The sequence below is a fragment of the Sapajus apella genome, unplaced genomic scaffold, assembly GCF_009761245.1.
Source record: "Sapajus apella isolate SASKATOON/1434 unplaced genomic scaffold, GSC_monkey_1.0 scaffold197, whole genome shotgun sequence".
Classification (NCBI taxonomy): domain Eukaryota; kingdom Metazoa; phylum Chordata; class Mammalia; order Primates; family Cebidae; genus Sapajus; species Sapajus apella.
The window spans coordinates 257,234-274,971 of record NW_022437137.1 but is presented as its reverse complement, the minus strand read 5'-3'; the positions used below and the strand labels follow the sequence as shown (position 1 = coordinate 274,971).

Here is a 17,738-nt window from a genome sequence, read left to right as displayed (position 1 = left end):
CCTTATGCAAAAAGTCTAAGACTATGTTTCCTCAGGCCAGGGATTCATGCTACTTTTCTATATTTAGAACCAGTATTTTACAATGCAAATAGGCTTAAAAATTTATTACAAGAAATAATTGGTACAAGCTAAAAAAAAATGTTACAATGATTTTTATAAACTCACTGAATAACAGGCTCATAGTGAGGTCTGACTGGCACAATGATATTCTGAAGTGTGTCCCTGGCATTATAGAGGACAATTTGCTCCCTGGTGTCTGAGAGAGAGAAGAGCAACTGAGCAGCTGGGGTCTGACCCAGCAAAACTGGAGTCCCCTGGTGGCTGAATGTGCCTGGTAATGTACCAAGGAGAAAATCATTTTAGGACATTTCCTGTATATGTGTTTAGGAGGAGAGGAACAGGCAGAAACTGGAAAGCTTTGAAACAGGGTGGGCACAGTGAGATGTCAGCTAATGAAGGAGGGCCTGCCTATCTACATGGACCAATCCCCAGCCTCCGGCACAGTACCTGGGACATGGTAAGTGCTCAAAAAATATTTATTAAATAAACAAATGAAGGAAAGAGGCACTTCTCCTTGTAGTCTCAATTCTTTGATTGTTTCCTCAATGTTTCATCTAATCTCCAGAATCCCAGCTTCCTTTCCTCCATACTGTTCAATTGAAATTTACCTTGGCTGCGCATGGTGGCTCATGCCTGTAATCCCAGCACTTTGGGAGGCTGAGGTGGTCAGGAGTTCGAGACCAGTCTGGCTAACATAGTGAAATCCCATCTCTATTAAAAATACAAAAATTAGCTGGGTGTGACAGTGGACGCCTGAAATCCCAGCTACTTGGGAGGCTGAGGCAGGAGAATCGCTTGAACCTGGGAGGCAGAGGTTGCAGTGAACCGAGATCATGCCACTGCACTCCAGCCTGGGTGACAGAGCGAGACTCTGTCTCATAAAAAAAAGAAAAGAAATTTACCTGACTGAAGTCACCAAAGGCCTCCAAATGATGGCCAAATTCAAAGGACATTTTATGTATTCTTTATCTGTGGTATTCGGCATTCCCTTCTTTGGAAAACTCTCACTCTTACCTTAAAATGATATAGTTTTTCTTGACTTTTCTCTTTCCCTGTTAACCCCCTTCCCCATCTTACTCTTCCCTCATCTACCAGCCTCTCAATTGTTGTTACTTGCAAGGTGTCATCCTCAGATCTCTTTTTACTGCACACCAAGAGGTTCTTAACCCAAAGTGCATGGTTCCTAACACAGGCACCCCAGTGGAAATTTTTGTTACATGCATTTCCATGCAGAGAAGATGTGTTGTATTTATCGGATTTTCAAAAGGGTCCAAAACTCAAAGAAGTTAACACTGCTGACCACACTTGTTCCAGGTGTTCCAACTCGTTCCATCACTTCAGTTACCACAAATTTACTCTGACAGCTCCCACATTTCTATTTTGAGTCCACACATCTCTTCCAAACACCATGTTTCTGTTTTTCTTCCCTTGAATATGGCCGACTATACGGCTAATTTATCCTTCAAGGCTTACTTCAGAAATCCCCTACTCCAGAAAGCCTTTCCTGACCCTACCTGTTCCCCCATCTAGTTTAGGTACCCCTTACCTGTGAGCATACTTTACCTTAGCACCTAATTCATGGAACGTGACTACTCGAGTTACTGGCATAACTATGACTAGACTATGAGCAGTCTGAGGGTAGAAATCATGTTTTAGACCATATCCCCAGTTCTTAACCCAGATCTGAATACACAGTAAATGAGTATTTGTTGAAATCAAACAATAATGCCTTGATTTCTATTACTCTAGCCATTTATTTGTTAACACATGGATACATCAGAATGAGGAGCACCTATGTAGTTATAAAAATATTATAAAAGCATTCTTTCTTCCAAGAATGCACTTGGAAATATCTTCAAATTTATAAATTTACTTCAGTTTTTTGTTGTTGTTGTTGTTTTGAGAAGGAATCTCACTCTGTTGCCCAGGCTGCAGCAGTGGTGCGACCTTGGCTCACTGCAACCTCCACCTCCCAGGTTCAAGCAATTCTCCTGTCTCAGCCTCCCAAATAGCTGGGACGAAGGCACACACGACCATACCCGGCTAGTTTTTTCATATTTTTAGTAGAGACAGGGTTTCACCATGTTGGCCAGGCTGGGGTCAAACGCCTGACCTCAGGTGATCCACCTTCCTCGGCCTCCCAAAGTGCTGAGATTATAGGTGTAACCCACCACGCCTGGCCTTACTTCAGTTTTATCTTCAGTAACTTTCAGAAATCTGCAGCTGAAAGGAAGATGTATAAAAAGAGTGGGAGAAAGCCTTCATTTTCCATTTTATTAGAATAGTTCAGATTCTAGACAAAGTAATACCCACTCATTTAAAAAAAAAAAAACTTTAGGTGTTCTTGCTCTTCACAATTTTATATAGGAGTGACTCAACTTCCCTACAGTCTACCCACATACCAGCACTGCTATAAAAACAGATCCAAGAGTCCCTGTCTAGAAGGCAGGGCTTGCTCCAACTTTCCCAGGCTTCCTCTGACACCCAAGTGAAAGGCACATTAAAGGGAGAGCATTTCCTGCAGTAATAAAAACTTGTTGGTATAAAGGCTCTTCACAGCATGCCCCCACACAATAACCCTAACCAAATATAAATAACAATTTACACCTAACAGATATTAAATACCTCCCCAGAAACACCTCTAACACAATACCACTCTAATATCCTTTGCCCCAACATTCTCCTTGACATAAATGAAGTCAAATTACAGTCAACTATTATTTCCCTAACTTTATTTCTCTAGTTTAGGCAGAGTTCAGCTATATAGAACTCATTCAAAAAAATAAAAATAAAAAAAGAGGTGAGGGTGTAATTTGAAATCAACTGCTTCAGCTCTTACAGGCTTATTAAAAACAATCCTCATTTATTTCCTGTCCCTCAAAAGTCAAATATTTAGTACAAAACCACAAATAACATAAACTAAGACATCAGTGAGGTCCAGCAAATCAGAAAATTTAATTCATAAATTCCTATCTGTCTTTGGGTAACTTATTCATATCTTTAAGAAATCCCAAACCCCAGATAACTAGGGTCATACATACAACTGAAATTATGTGTACACTGTATTCTATGAGAGATTAAGGAGAAGGTTCTCAGACAAATATGAAAATGAATGGGATGTAAACAAATTTATCAATAACTGGGTTATCAAGAAGATAATACATGATTAATCTGTGAAAACCGAAGAGTGCTGTTTCTCCAACAATATGCCATGAATATGCCATGTCTCTATTATTAGATTACAGCAAACTTTGCTGTCTTTTTCACCACCAATATCCCTGTGCCTGGCATAATATCTGGCACACAGTAGGTACTCAAAAAAAAGTTGGTACACAATAAACTAATTCAGAATGAGAAAATAAATTCAATTTATATAAATTATATAAACTTTCATGTTACTATAATTACATAAACTATATAAGTAAATTAATTTATATTGTGTGCATGTATTGCTTAACATCAAGGTCAACTTCCCATGAAGAATTGGACAGCCTACTGGCTAATTCATTCTACAGCATTTTGCAGACCTGAGCATACCACAGTATCGAAAGTGTCCTTTAGGCCAGGAATGGTAGCTCATGCCTCTAATCCCAGCACTGTGGGGGGCCGAGGTGGTGGATCACCTGAGGTTGGGAGTTTGAGGCCAGCCTGGCCAACACAGTAAAACCCTGTTTCTACTAAAAATACCAAAAAAAAAAAAAAAGTTTTTTTTGGACAGGGGGATTATAGGCGTGGTGGTACACACGGTGGGGGAGGTTGCAGTGAGCTAACGCCATTGCACTCCAGCCTGGGTAACGAGAGAGAAACTCCGTTTCAAAAAAAGGTGTCCTTTAGATAGGTTAGTTTCTGTCTCTCAATCTTCCAGATGCCTAATATCCTTAAGCTGTCCTTGGCTACCCTAAACCCTCAAATCAGGAAATTTAGCTATACCTCTAACACTTTAAGACCCTGCTTCCTCTTCCTCCTATTGCCCCATTTGCCACTTGGATGACAGTTTAAGTAAAAGTGTCTAAGGAAAACCTGTGATAAAAGACAATGCCCTTAACTTACAACAAGTTACATTTTAACCATCTGGTCAGAGGCAGTAAATGTTTAATCCGAAAAAGTATCTATAAGAATAATTTCAGGAACAGTTTCTTAAATAGATTTGTCTGGGCAGGGAGACTACATTCATTGTCCCTTAAATCACAAGCCCGTACCGTATCTCCTTACGCTGCCTGATTTTAATCTAATTTGGCCAGATTGAGTTCTACAAAAATTCTGACTAATAAAATAATCATTTTCAATGGCACACTCTTAAAACAGGCATGATTTTAACAATAAGAGCAATGAAAGGTCAAGTACCTAAAATATTTTCTAACGTTCTGTTGCAGATAACTCACTTTGTTTCATTAACTCAAAACTAGCAATTTTAGAGATAATTAGAAATAGATGTAAAACTTTTCATTTAAAAAAAAAATACTATTCAGTCATGTCCTCCATAACATCCAACTGCATAATGCATTAGTATAAAACTACAACCATTAGGCAATGAAAAGCCTGGCTTTAACTAGTCATAAGAATATGTAACAGAAGCTAAAAAATACATTTTGTAACCATAGTTAAGAGTCTGGGTAGCAACCAACCATCCACTACTCATTTATAAATGCACTGAAAAAACTGTTATCTTAAAAAAGTAATAAACAAGATCTTAAAATAGCTTTGGGTCCTTCAATTTAAAATTGTTTTTTCAATCCCATTAGCTTTCTTATGTGGTAGAATGGAGAGTAAACCCTTAAATTTTAACATCCTATCACCTCCATTTCTAAAAGACTTTAATTTCATATAGATTAAACCTACTAAATGTAGTAAAGCCAGGAAAGTGTAGTTTCAAATACTGTGCGCTACATTTATCAATAATAAATAACAAAAAAAACTGGGGGGTGGAAAATTCATCTTATTATGAATTTTGATTACAACTTTGCTGCGAAAAACTTTTATCAAGTCACATCATAATTTCTAAACAGAAACTAATCCACTCCATAAGTGGGTGAGGGGGAGGTCAATTTCCTTTCTCAAAAAATTCAATTACATATTATAATTATTTTTTTCATATACCTCTAATACCTCAATTCACTTGGAAAACATTTTTACTTTTTCAATTTTTTCCTCAAAGAATTTTACTTATAGTTATTATAATTCCCATACTTTTCTAGCTGTGGTTCAGAAATTTACTGTTCACAGATGTTTCTCATTGAAAGCACATCAATATTTACTTACAAAAAGATTTGGTTCTAACCTAGGCTCATAACACTTCCAGCCTTAATTAAGGTGTTATAAAGACCAAACTATTGTTTTATGTCAGTTCATAGATAAGTGAAATCCACAAATATATCAAAACCTCATTATGTAAATATAAAATGCTCTTAATTTGAATAATCTAAAACAATAGAAACAGTTATATCATTAATATAAAAAATATAGACCAATGTATTAGAATATAAAGAGAAGCATAATCACAGCCATTGCCATATGATTGCAATACTGATAGCTTTAGACTTGAATGAAAGCTGTGTGTTTACTCCAGAGAGCTTACCCAACAGGCCCAATCCAAAATAGCTTGGTTTAACCTTTAGGCCCCAAATGCCTACTAAGATGTATTAGTTAGTTCACTATTTCTTTTAACTTTATGCATTCCTGTCTAACCTGCAACTTAGGTACTAATTATTAGGGAAATGGTCATTTGAAAGAAAAAAATAATTAAAGAAACATGAAAACACAAGTAAACTACAACAAACTAACAGTATCTTTAATTCAGAATTAATTATATTAACTGTTTCTATTTTCTTATTCTAAGTTTCTATCACAATATTTCAAATAGTCATGATAGCTGAGAGATCTGACCCAACTCCTTCATTTTATATACAAGAAAACTAAAGTCAAGAAAAATGAAGTTATTTGAGCATGAACATGGTAGTGGTTAACACTATAGCTGGAACCAGAATCCAGGACTCCTAACTTCAATTTTTCTTACTCTAAGATATTCAGAAATATGCTTGGTAATGACCTAACATTTTCTGATTCTAGATTTCAACAACTTAACAAATAAGATGTTACTAATCCCATCACAAAACAGTCTAAAATGTTAGACTAAAAATAGTCTAAAATGTTAGACTAAAAATAGTCTGGAATAGTCTTAGTGGGGAAAGATGCCCTCTACTTTATATATTATCTTTTTGGAAAATACAGCAACATTTGGAAACTGCCATCTGTGTCTCTCATCTGCTCAAAACAAAGCCTAAAGTTTATTATAATATGACGGTTTTGTTACGTTACATTTATATTGCCTAGCCCACCCTGTTCAACACACACACACACACACACACACACACACACACACACACCTCTCCAAAGTTTCCGAACTTCTAGGGTTGAATGCCAACCACCTCTGTCTGGCTGTCAATACTATAAATTCAAACCTCTTGCTACATAAATTAGCAAAAAGCATTGGGAAAGCTAGGCTCTGAATGGTACCCCGTCAAAAGGCAGAAAGCCTGTAGGCATCTAATTCCACCATAAAGCTTCACATCAATCAAAGAGTATCTAGAAATTATAACCCTTAGCTTACCTGGACAACAGGATATTGATAATCCATACAATATACACCATACATAGCAAAAGGGGAAAAAATCTTCAGATAAGGACAGTACAAAAAGTGTCTAAGTTTTTGCCTTGTTTGAGCTGGCTGTTCTGTCCAAAGGAATTAAGAAGCACCAAAAAAATCCTTTGCTGACCTCCAGTCTACGCAGATAGGTATGCTGGCTCAGCTGCTGAAGTCGGAGCTTGGTTCAGACCAGGCCTCCACCCCAACAGAATTTGACAATACACGAAAGAGATGTTCAGGAAAAAGCAAAAAGCTTTGAGTTACTAGTTGCAGACTGAAAACTACGCTAAAGATTTGCTTTTGCTGCTGGTTTTAAATTGACAACTCAACCAGAAACTCAAGAGGCAGAGAATGACAGCCAGGGAAGGGAACACAGGCTCCTCACACTGGCATACAAACACGGTAGGAAGTATAAGGTATCCAGGAGCCAAAATAGTATATATGTTCCAGGCTTTAAGTGCGTCAGAGAACAGTCCCAATCCAGGACATGGAAAGGCAGATGGGACTGGTATTACTTCTTTATTCTTTCTTGGGCGGGGAGCATGTACCCGTGTGCACGCAAGCGCATTCTCCCCTCCCCACCTCTCTCTCTCATACACACGCACACACACACACTACACACCCTCACACACCCTTCTCACTGTCTCCGGCAGAGACAGGTGTTAGGATTAACAGTATAAAACCCTTCTGCCACAGAAAGGAATGGGAGAAAAAAGTCACACTGATACACGCAGTAAAGGGATCCCTTTCATGGCACTGTATGTTTTTGTATCATTTAACACCTCTCTCACTGTGCTTTAACAGAGGCTAGGACAGCTGGCAGGATCAGCACTAGAAATGAAGAAGGTGGCCCCCAACTCTAGGCAACATGAGTCCACTGGAGGCCTCCAGATATGCAGGGTACACTCGCTCAGCTGTTCCAGTCAAACTTGGAAGGATTAACTCCGGCTGTCTGCAAAAAGGTGGGGGTGGAAAGGTCTTTTCAGAAAAGCCAGTTGCTTTTCTCCTTTTAGGAAGCTGCTATACCCACCCTACCATTATATACAAACACACGTGTGTACACATATTTCTTTTTTTTTCTTTTTTTACATATTTCTATAACAGATATTAAAAGCAGTAACAAACATGAACAGGTGTTAGGTCTGACAAAGCACAGCAGGTTAAAGGGTTGGCTTTCAGAGCCTAAATGGCCCATCTAAAATGAGAGAACTGCTAAGTAATTCTTAGAAAATGGACACAGAGTGAGCAGAAAAAGAAAGTAAATGTTTATTAAGAGACAAACCAGTTGTAACTATCGATTCTAAGAAATCTTCTATTTGGGACAAGCATTCAAAAGTTCAAAATGATAAATAATTCTAAATAAATTTTAGGCTAGGACCCCCTTAATCTTGGAGAGCCAGTAATATTGTAACATGCTTTTTGATAATTAAACCATGAGGATTAAATGCAACTGTGAGGGCATCTGTGAGAATTTAAGTATTACCATGCCCTCCACGCTCCCCACCCCATCAGTGTAATTTTTCTCCTTTTATGGTAACTGCAATTTATTTTAGGATTGTTCAAAGGAAACTGATTTTTAAGAGTCAAAATGGCTTCAGCACATCTAAGGATGGTATTCTTGGTTAAACATTTACCTGAATTCAGTTCTAACAGATTAGGAGACCACAATACTAGATTATCTTCAAATTGCTGGTATTCATTCTATGTGCATTACACATGAAAAACAAGAATAAATCTATTTAGTATAATAAAACATTTATTGGGCCGGGCGCGGTGGCTCACGCCTGTAATCCCAGCACTTTGGGAGGCCGAGGTGGGTGGATCACGAGGTCAAGAGATCGAGACCATCCTGGTCAACATGGTGAAACCCCGTCTCTACTAAAACTACAAAAAATTAGCTGGGTATGGTGGCGCGTGCCTGTAGTCCTAGCTACTCAGGAGGCTGAGGCAGGAGAACTGCCTGAACCCAGGAGGTGGAGGTTGCGGCGAGCCGAGATCGCGCCATTGCACTCCAGCCTGGGTAACAAGAGCGAAACTCCGTCTCAAAAGAAAAAAAAAAAAAAAAAATTTATTGAACATCTGTTGCATACAAAATATTATACTAAGTCCTGGGGAAATGAATAGACACAGTTCTGTTGTCAATGAATTTATAGTTTGTGGGAGCAATAAAGACATCAGTAAAGCCAAAAAGCAAAACAATGCTACAGCATAAAATTAAATACTGTAAGCAACTTCTCATACATGGAAAAACATTTTTTTAAAAAAAATTACTTTTGGCCAGGTGGGGTGGCTCACACGTGTAATCCCAGCACTTTGGGAGGCTGAGGCGAGTGGATCACTTGAGGTCAGGAGTTCAAGACCAGCGTGGCCAACATGGTAAAACCCTGTCTCTACTAAAAATATAAAAATTAGCCAGGCGTGGTGGCATGTGCCATATAATCCCAGCTACTTGGGAAGCTAAGGCAGGAAAATTGCTTGAACCTCAGAGGTATGGGCTGCGATGAGCTGAGATGAGGCCACTGTACTCCAGCCTGGGCAGGAGAGCAAGAATCCATCTCAAAAAAAAAAAAAAAAAAAAAAAAAGAGTTGCTCTTAATAAACAGTTTTATAGTCTCTCTCACAATTAGAACTATAAAACCTGACTTTGTCAATTCTTAACAGAGATTATCAAAGACTCATAACATTTCAGATGTGCTTTGGCACACCTTACGGGACTGTAATATACAGTCAGCCCTCCTTATCCTTAGGTTACACATTTGTGGATTCAACCAACCGCAGACAAAATATTTGTGAAAAAAGCAATAAAAAAACCCAATATTGTACAATAACAAAAATATAGTACAAATTTTAAAGACAATGCAGTTATAAGAATTATTTATACAGCATTTACATTGTTTTAGGAATTATAAGTAAGAGATAATCTAAAATCTACAAGAGGATGAACATAGGTTATATGCAAATACTACACCATTTTATATAAGAAACTTGGGCATCTGCAAATTCTGGTATCTGCAGGGGTGTGAGAGGGTGTATCCTGGAACCAATTTCCCACAGATATGAGAGGACTATATATTATTCTAACAGTCTCCTGTATAGGTATTTAAATGGTAATTAAGAAATAACAAAAGATTGGGTGCAGTGGCATGTGCCTGTAGTCCCAGCTGCTAGGGAGGATCACTTGGGCTAGGAGTTTAAGTCTAGCCTGGGCAACATAGTGACACACAAAAAAAGAATGTTTCTGCAATAAAATCTTATGCTAAATTTCGTCTTCTAATCAAATCAAATAATTATTAATCTTTCTTCTTCCCTATAATCTTTTGCCATTTCTATTTATTTATTTATTTGTTTGTTTGTTTGTTTGTTTGATGGAGTTTTGCTCTTGTTGCCCAGGCTGGAGTGCAATGGTGTGATCTGGGCTCACTGCAACCTCCACCTTCCGGGTTCAAGAGATTCTCCTGCTTCAGCCTCCTGAGCAGCTGGAATTATAGGCATCTGCCAGCATGCCTGGCTAATTTTGTATTTTAAGGTAGAGACAGAGTTTCTCCATGTTGGTCAAACTCCCGACCTCAGGTTATCTGCCTGCTTCAGCCTCCCAAAGTGCTGGGATTACAGGTGTGAGCCACCATGCCCAGCCATTTTGCCATTTCATATATAGCAGTACAGCAAGATTAGCCACATATACACTTATGAACTAGTACCTAAAATCACTATAAAATCTTCCAAGATTCTTCTTGATATGAAGACCAGAAAATGATATGTATTATAAATCATAAAGGGCCGTAATAATGAACTATGGCTGACTAACTTAAACTTCAAGAGTTAACCCAGTTCAATGTTTGGTGACTTAATTACAGAAGACAAAATTCTCAGGTGCTGTTGTATTTAAGAAGAAAGACTGTAGTTCAAATCCTAAAACAACTGATAAAATTTAAGTCTGAAAGTGATCTCCAAATGGTACTGAAGGCCTCGTCAGTTTCCAGAGAGATTTAAATTCTTCTAGACTATACATACAAAATGAAAAGATATGACTGATACATCATTAAATGAAAAAAAAAAATACCAGGCGCAGTGGCTCACACCTGTAATCCCAGCACATTGGGAGGCCAAGGCGAGCGAATCACCTAAGGTCAGAAGGTCAGGAGTTCGAGACTAGTCAGGCCAACATGGCGAAACTCCATCTCTACTAAGAATACAAAAATTAGCCGGGTATGGTGGTGAGTGCCTGTAATCCCAGCTACTCAGGAGGCTAAAGTGGCAGAATTGCTTGAACCTGGGAGACAGAGGATGCAGTGAGCCGAGACTATACCACTGCACTCCAGCCTGGGCAACAAAGTGAGCCTCTGTCCCCCACCACCCCCCCAAAAAAAAAGAAAAAAAGAAAGAAAACAAGAAAGAAAAATATTATGTTTTTTAATAATGTGTTATAGTTCCATATTTTTAAATGAAATTATACAGGGGTATGCATGCATGTATCCATGTGTACATCAATCAATAAATTATGTATGGAATTAGACTTTGAAAAGCAGTGCTGCAAATATAATTTTTTTTAAAACTAAAAAATTTATGTAATTAAGCTTTATTAAGTCACATATAAGTTAGACATGTATGTATACACATATATGTAACATATTGGTTGACATATACACCAATATATACCATATGTATACACATACCATTATATGCCATACATACACATTTTATATAATATACATATTCACACACACTATGTATGTATATATACATATATGTCAGCCCATATATGCATATGTATATATTATTTTTTAGGCATTAAGATAAACTAGCACCTCCAGGGGATTGAATGGGGAGGTGGCTGGTTTTCACTTATTAATTTAGAGATAAATTTCCAATCGTTCAAATACACTTAAATTAGCATTAACTGCTCCGATAATTTAAGTTTAAAGGAACCAAAGTAGATTTTACTTTCAATATAAGCACTTTAAAAATTACTAATATTCTCTCGGTCTCTAATTTATATGACTAAGCCAAGCATGGTGGCTCACGCCTGTAATCCCAGCCCTTTGGGAGGCTAAAGCAGGTGGATCACATGAGGTCAGGAATTTGAGATCAGCCTGACCAACGTGGTGAAACTCCGTCTCGCTAAAAATATGAAAAATCAGCCAGGCAAGGTGATGCATGACTGTAATCCCAGCTACTTGGGAGGTTGAGGCAGGAGAATTGCTTAAGCTTGGGAGGTGGAGGTTGCAGTGAGCCCAGATCGCGCCACTGCACTCCAGCTTGGGCAACAAGAGCAAAACTCCATCTCAAAAAATAAATAAATAAAAATGCTAATATGACCGCATTTGCTTTACCTAACATAGTATCATAACTATAAACTTTCACTTAATACTAGAGGATATAGGCTGGAACTGGTGGCTCATGCCTATAATACCAGCACTCTGGGAAGCTGAGTGAGGAGGATCACTTAAGGCCTGGAGTTCAAGATCAGCCTGGTCAACGTAGTCAGACCTTGTCTATACCAGGAAAAAAAACCAAATAAACAAACAAACATTAGCTGGGTATGGTGGCACACAGCATGTACCTGCACTCCCACTTACTTGGGAGGCTGCAGGTGGGAAAATCACATGAGCCTAGGAGGTCAAAGTTACAGTGAATTATGATCACGCCACTATACTCTTGCCTGAGTGACACAGCAAGAACCTGTCTATTGGTGGGGGGGAGGAACAACTAGAGGATATGGACAACAAACAATTTTAATCTTTAGATATATGATTAAGATATCTCACCTAGGTTCTGCCAAAACCATGCCCAGGTCTAGCTTAAATAATCAGCTCTTCAGAAAAATGTCAAAATAATTTCATATTTGAATTATAACTCTTATATTTTATCTTGCCTTTTAACCATTTCTTTCTGTAACATTTTTTAATTGTTATAATTTGAAGACTTAGTCAAACAAAAATTTGAAATAATACTGATGGCAAAAAAGTGAATCTTTTACCTATAAGACAAAACATAATACAAAAAAATCAAATTATACATTTGAAGGGTTTCTCTCTCCTTTCTTGATATGGTCTTTCTTCAGAATAATGTAGCCTCAGTTATTAACAGAAAGAAACTACATGGATGGATCAGTAACTCAGCATTGTTTCAAAATTTTTCCCATTTATCAAAATGATTTTAAAAATAGAAACAAAAAATGAAAATATTTTCAACTCAGAATTTACCCCTAAGTGATTCTCCTTATCAGAACAGACTGGGTATTTCCTTAAAATTTTAAATAATATTTACTCAAAAATTCTATAATAAAAGGACTGCTTTCCCACAATAAACTCTAGACTTATTGGCTGATGATGCCAATCTATTCCATTTTAAAGTTTACACTCTGCAATATTATAGATGCTTTTATAGTATTAAAGTTCATGTGTCCTGATCAATAAGAAACATGAATTCAGAAAATAGTCCTTTATGTGTATTTCCATACATCTCTTTAGTAGAGGCATGCAATACTAATTCACTTTTTTTTTTTTTTTTTTTTTTTTTTTGAGACAAGGGTCTTACTCTGTCGCCAAGGTTGGCGTGCTGTGGCACAATCTCAGCTCACTGCAACCTCTGCCTTCCAGGTTCAAGGATCCTCCCACCTCAGCCTCCCAAGTAGCTGGAACTACAGGTGTGTGCCATGGCGACTGACTAATTTTTTCTATTTTTTGTAAAGATGGAGCTTTGCCATGTTGCCCAGGCTGGTCTTGAACTCCTGCACTCAGGCGATCCACCTGCCTCAGCCTCCCAAAGTGCTGGGATTATGGGTGTGAGGCACCACGCCCAGCCCCAATTCATTTTTCAACATAAGTTTTTGGTTTTTGTTTTTTTTGTTTTTTTTTTTGAGACGGAGTTTCGCTCTTGTTACCCAGGCTGGAGTGCAATGGCGCGATCTCGGCTCACCGCAACCTCCGCCTCCTGGGTTCAGGCAATTCTCCTGCCTCAGCCTCCTGAGTAGCTGGGACTACAAGCACGTGCCACCATGCCCAGCTAATGTTTTTTGTATTTTTAGTAGAGACGGGGTTTCACCATCAACATAAGTATTAAGACTTGGGTAGGGCACGGTGGGTCACGCCTGTAATCCCAGCGCACTGGGAGGCATAGGCAGGCGGACTGCCTGAGTTGAAGAGTTCAAGACCAGCCACGACAACATGGCAAGGCTCCATTTCTACAACATATTAAAAAAAAAAATTAGCCAGGCCTGGTGGCACATGCCTTCTGGTCCCAGGTACTCAGAAGACTGAGGTGGGAAGATTGCTTAAGCCTAGGAGGTGGAGGTTGCACTGAGCTTGTGCCACTGAACTCCAGCCTAGGTGACAGAGTGAGACCCTCCCTCCCACAAAAAAAAAAAAAAAAAAAAAGTTTCAACACTTAGTATACTGTCTGTTGAACAGAAATTAATGATATCAGGGAGAAATGGACCTAGACTTAGACGTAGTTATTCAAAATCTAGACCTAGAAATAGACCTGGTATTCAAGAGTGAGATATTTAGAAATGATCATGAGATTTAGAGAGTTTAAGTTTTGCTGCCAGAGGACATGGTTGGTGATGCTGTAATGTTATCTGTACATCCGCTACAACCTTTGCAATCTCAAGACTTAACAAGCACTGGTTAAGTCCAGTCAATCAAAGTAACCAGAAAATATTTAAGATGCTTGTCCTCCTCTCCTATTATCTCATTGCTGTTTTCTTTCCCTTTTGCCTATGCCACAATCCTGTCAAATGTTCAAGGATATTAGCTATGCCTCAGGGTAGAATGCTTCAGCAAAGATTGCAGAGATTTCTCCTTCCGGTATAAATTTGGTTTTACTAGCAGTATTTTTACAAGGTTCCAAAGATTCTATATTAACCTGTGCACTAGGGTAAGACAACTTCAAAAAGAGGTCAGTTCTAGAGGCCAGGAGGGGAAAAAAAAAAGAGCTAGGGCTTGAGATGGAAGGATGAGGATGGGACCAGGGATGGGTATGTAGGCAAAATATTTCATTAGAAATATGCAAGACTGACTGACTTAGGGATCGTGTGACCAGTTTACTTGACTATGGGTGGACTGTGGCAAATGACAAGAAAAGAAAGTAGGTTCATTATGCAGGAACCAGGACATCCTGCTATGTATTTCAGATCCGATCTTTAAAGATTGCAGGCCAGGCATGGTGGCCATGCCTGTAATCCCAGCACTTTGGGAGACAAAGGCGAGTGGATCACGAGTCCAAGAGATCAAGGCCATCCTGGCCAACATGGGAAAACTCTGTCTCTACTAAAAATACAAAAATTAGCTGGGTATGGTGGCACGTGCCTGTAGTCCCAGCTACTGGGGAGGCCGAGGCAGGAGAATCGCTTGAACCCGGGAGACGGAGGTTGCAGTGAGGCAAGATCATGCCATTGCACTGCAGCCTGGTGACAGAATGAGACTCTGTCTCAAAAAAAAAAAAAGAAAAGAAAAAAAATCAAGAGGAAAAAAGTGCTACATAAATAATGTTTTGTGAAAATGGCTCTGGTGTCTGCAGGTAAGAATGAAAAAGGAACAACCTGAAGAGACATGCAATACTAATCCAATTATCAGGTATCATTACAACAGGCTACAGATGATTAATGCAAAAAAATACATGATGTGCAGTAAAAATAAAGAAGGTATAGATATATAAGACATGACAAAGACAACATCCACAGTAACTGGAGACTGTCCACATGCAGGATACAAGAGAAAGGTTCTAACTCTAGCTGACTAGCCAACTAAGAATAACACTGCTAATACAGAGAACTATGAAGCACAAACTGGTTTGAAGTAATGGTAGAGAATGTCTAACAGGTACTTGGGGTTGGAAGTACACCAAGAGGAGAGGTCAGGGTTAGAGATGAAGATGAAAGAGGAGAAAAAAGAGAAATAGCCATGGCCATAATGGGGTTGAGATTCCTTCTCCCTACACTGATATGGTCCTCAACATTTATTAAACATCAGTCATGTACTCCAAAAAAAGAAAAGTAGAGAAAAAAGAAAAATGGGGGGTGGAGGGGAGACACAGATAGATGGAAGGCAAAGGCTGAAAATAGAGCCTTGAGGAATACTCACTTCAAGAAGGCAAAAATAGAAACAGAGGATAAAAAGATTAAGTATAATCGTGTACTATTCACAAAAGCCAGGGATACAGAGGACAGCTGTTTCTTTTCTTCGATCTCACATCCTTTATACTAGGGAAGGTATTTCATAAATTGATACCAGAGGTGAATATATAACAACGCCAAGTAGAAATTTAGAAAGCTTAAAGAAAATGAGAATTTGGAAATAAATGACTGAATTGAGCAAACAGGAGTTAAACAGTTTTCAGAGCATTGTTTTACTAACATGAGTAAAAAGAATGGTAGCAAATCTGATAAACTCAGGGTCAGAATGAAAAATAGACATAATGCCTGCATATAAATTTTAACAAACTTTCTATTGGCATATTTATTTCCAAGTGGCAATGAAGTATGAAACTAATTGCTGATACATTTAACTACCCACAGTTGCCTCTATCAAGGAGTTTTTGCTTTGTTTTGGTCTCTGTGCCTTTGATCATATTTTCTTACCCATTTCAAAATGCCCAAATCTTAAAATGCTACCTGAAATGTCATCTGCTCCACAATGCTCTTCCTGATTACTTCCAACCAGAAGTAATTTCTCTTTCCTCTGAACTTACATAGCACTTTCTATTTGTTTTTAAGACATACTTATTTTATCTATTAGATGAATTCTCTAAGGATAGAACCTGTCCATTCATTTTCATATTTCTCACAAAGAATTAAGCTAAAGGCTGGGTGAGGTGGCTCACGCCTGTAATCCCAGCATTTCAGGAGGCCTAGGCGGGTGGATCATTTGAGGTCAGGAGTTTGAGACCAGCCTGGCCAACATTGTGAAGCCCCGTCTCTATTAAAAATACAAAAAATAACTGGGTGTGGTGGCAGGCACCTGTAATACCAGCTACTCAGGAGGCTAAGGCAGAAGAATCGCTTGAACCAGGGAGGCAGATGTGGCAGTAAGCCGAGATCATGCCACTGTACTCCAGCCTGGGTGAAATAGCAAGACTGTGCCTCAAAAAAAAAAAAAAAATTAAGCTAAAACGTATTACACAATATAAGCTCATCAGTATATGAAAAGAGAAGGTCGGCAATAACTTCAAACTACAAATCAGAGGTAACTGAATGAATCACCACGTACAGACCATCCCTAAATTGTTAAGTCAGTTAATGTTCATTCAATCATGTTATCTTCAACACCGCACGAAGGTCTACAAACAGCAAAAGCTATTTAAGAGCTGAAAATATAGGGCAGAAAAAGTAGAAAATAATAAACACAAAAATAGCATTTGATAAATGCCATGCTTATTCTAATGTGGCTTGGGAGAAAATAAAGCAGCAACTGCTGCTACAGCCACCACCACCAGCATATAAAAGACAACCCAGAAATATTTCACAAGCAATTAATGCTTAAAATGTACTTTAAAAAACTAGCAAGAGTTTTCCAGATGGATTAGGGGGATGGTGGGGAGGCTTGAGGCAGGGGAACAACTTTTCAAGGGCATAAAACAGCATGGCATACATGAAGCCATATTTCCAGAAAGGTAGGCAGGTCAGTACATCAAAAAAAACCTATTTAAAAATATCCATGTAAGAGAGTTCTGCTGGTTCTAAGGTAGTATGAAAATTGTAAGACTTTCTACACCAATAGAAATCTTTACATTATACCTACTAGAAAATAGCAAATCACAGTTAAGTACAGAAACACTCCTTTGCATGACACATGGTACAGAGAGGAAGTATAGGTAATAACAGAGTAAACCATGGTATGGCTGAAATGCACGATTCTATTTTGGAAGAGAGGCATGGCATACAAACTAAAGGCAAGAAGTTAGTTTTGTTAAAAGTGTCCCTTTTTTTTTTTTTTTTTTTAAATAAAGACAGGGTTTCACCATGTTGGTCAGGCTGGTCTTGAACTCCTGACCTCAGGTGATCCGCCTGCCTTGGCCTCCAAAGTGCTTGGATTAC

At 38.4% G+C, this 17,738-nt stretch overlaps 1 protein-coding gene and 1 long non-coding RNA gene across 28 annotated transcripts in view; one reads left to right on the top strand and one right to left on the bottom strand.

Annotated features, from left to right (window-relative positions):
* The window catches only part of RBFOX2 (RNA binding fox-1 homolog 2), a 290,327-nt gene that overhangs the window by 100,394 nt on the left and 172,195 nt on the right, over positions 1-17,738 (bottom strand). Inside the window, exon 1 of one of the 27 annotated variants that reach the window (XM_032269686.1) lies at positions 6,668-8,448. The exons of 25 other annotated variants lie outside the window; for them this stretch is intronic. In XM_032269686.1, coding sequence (XP_032125577.1) covers positions 6,668-6,712 — 45 coding nt within the window. In that variant the 5' untranslated portion in view covers positions 6,713-8,448. Of the gene's footprint in view, positions 1-6,667; positions 8,449-17,738 lie in introns of those variants that run through there. One more of the 27 variants, XM_032269689.1, reaches the window with a different exon arrangement.
* LOC116543807 lies at positions 13,776-16,623 on the top strand. Its single transcript, XR_004265712.1, has 3 exons — positions 13,776-13,839; positions 14,676-14,681; positions 16,580-16,623. It is a non-coding gene; the product is annotated as an uncharacterized LOC116543807 (long non-coding RNA).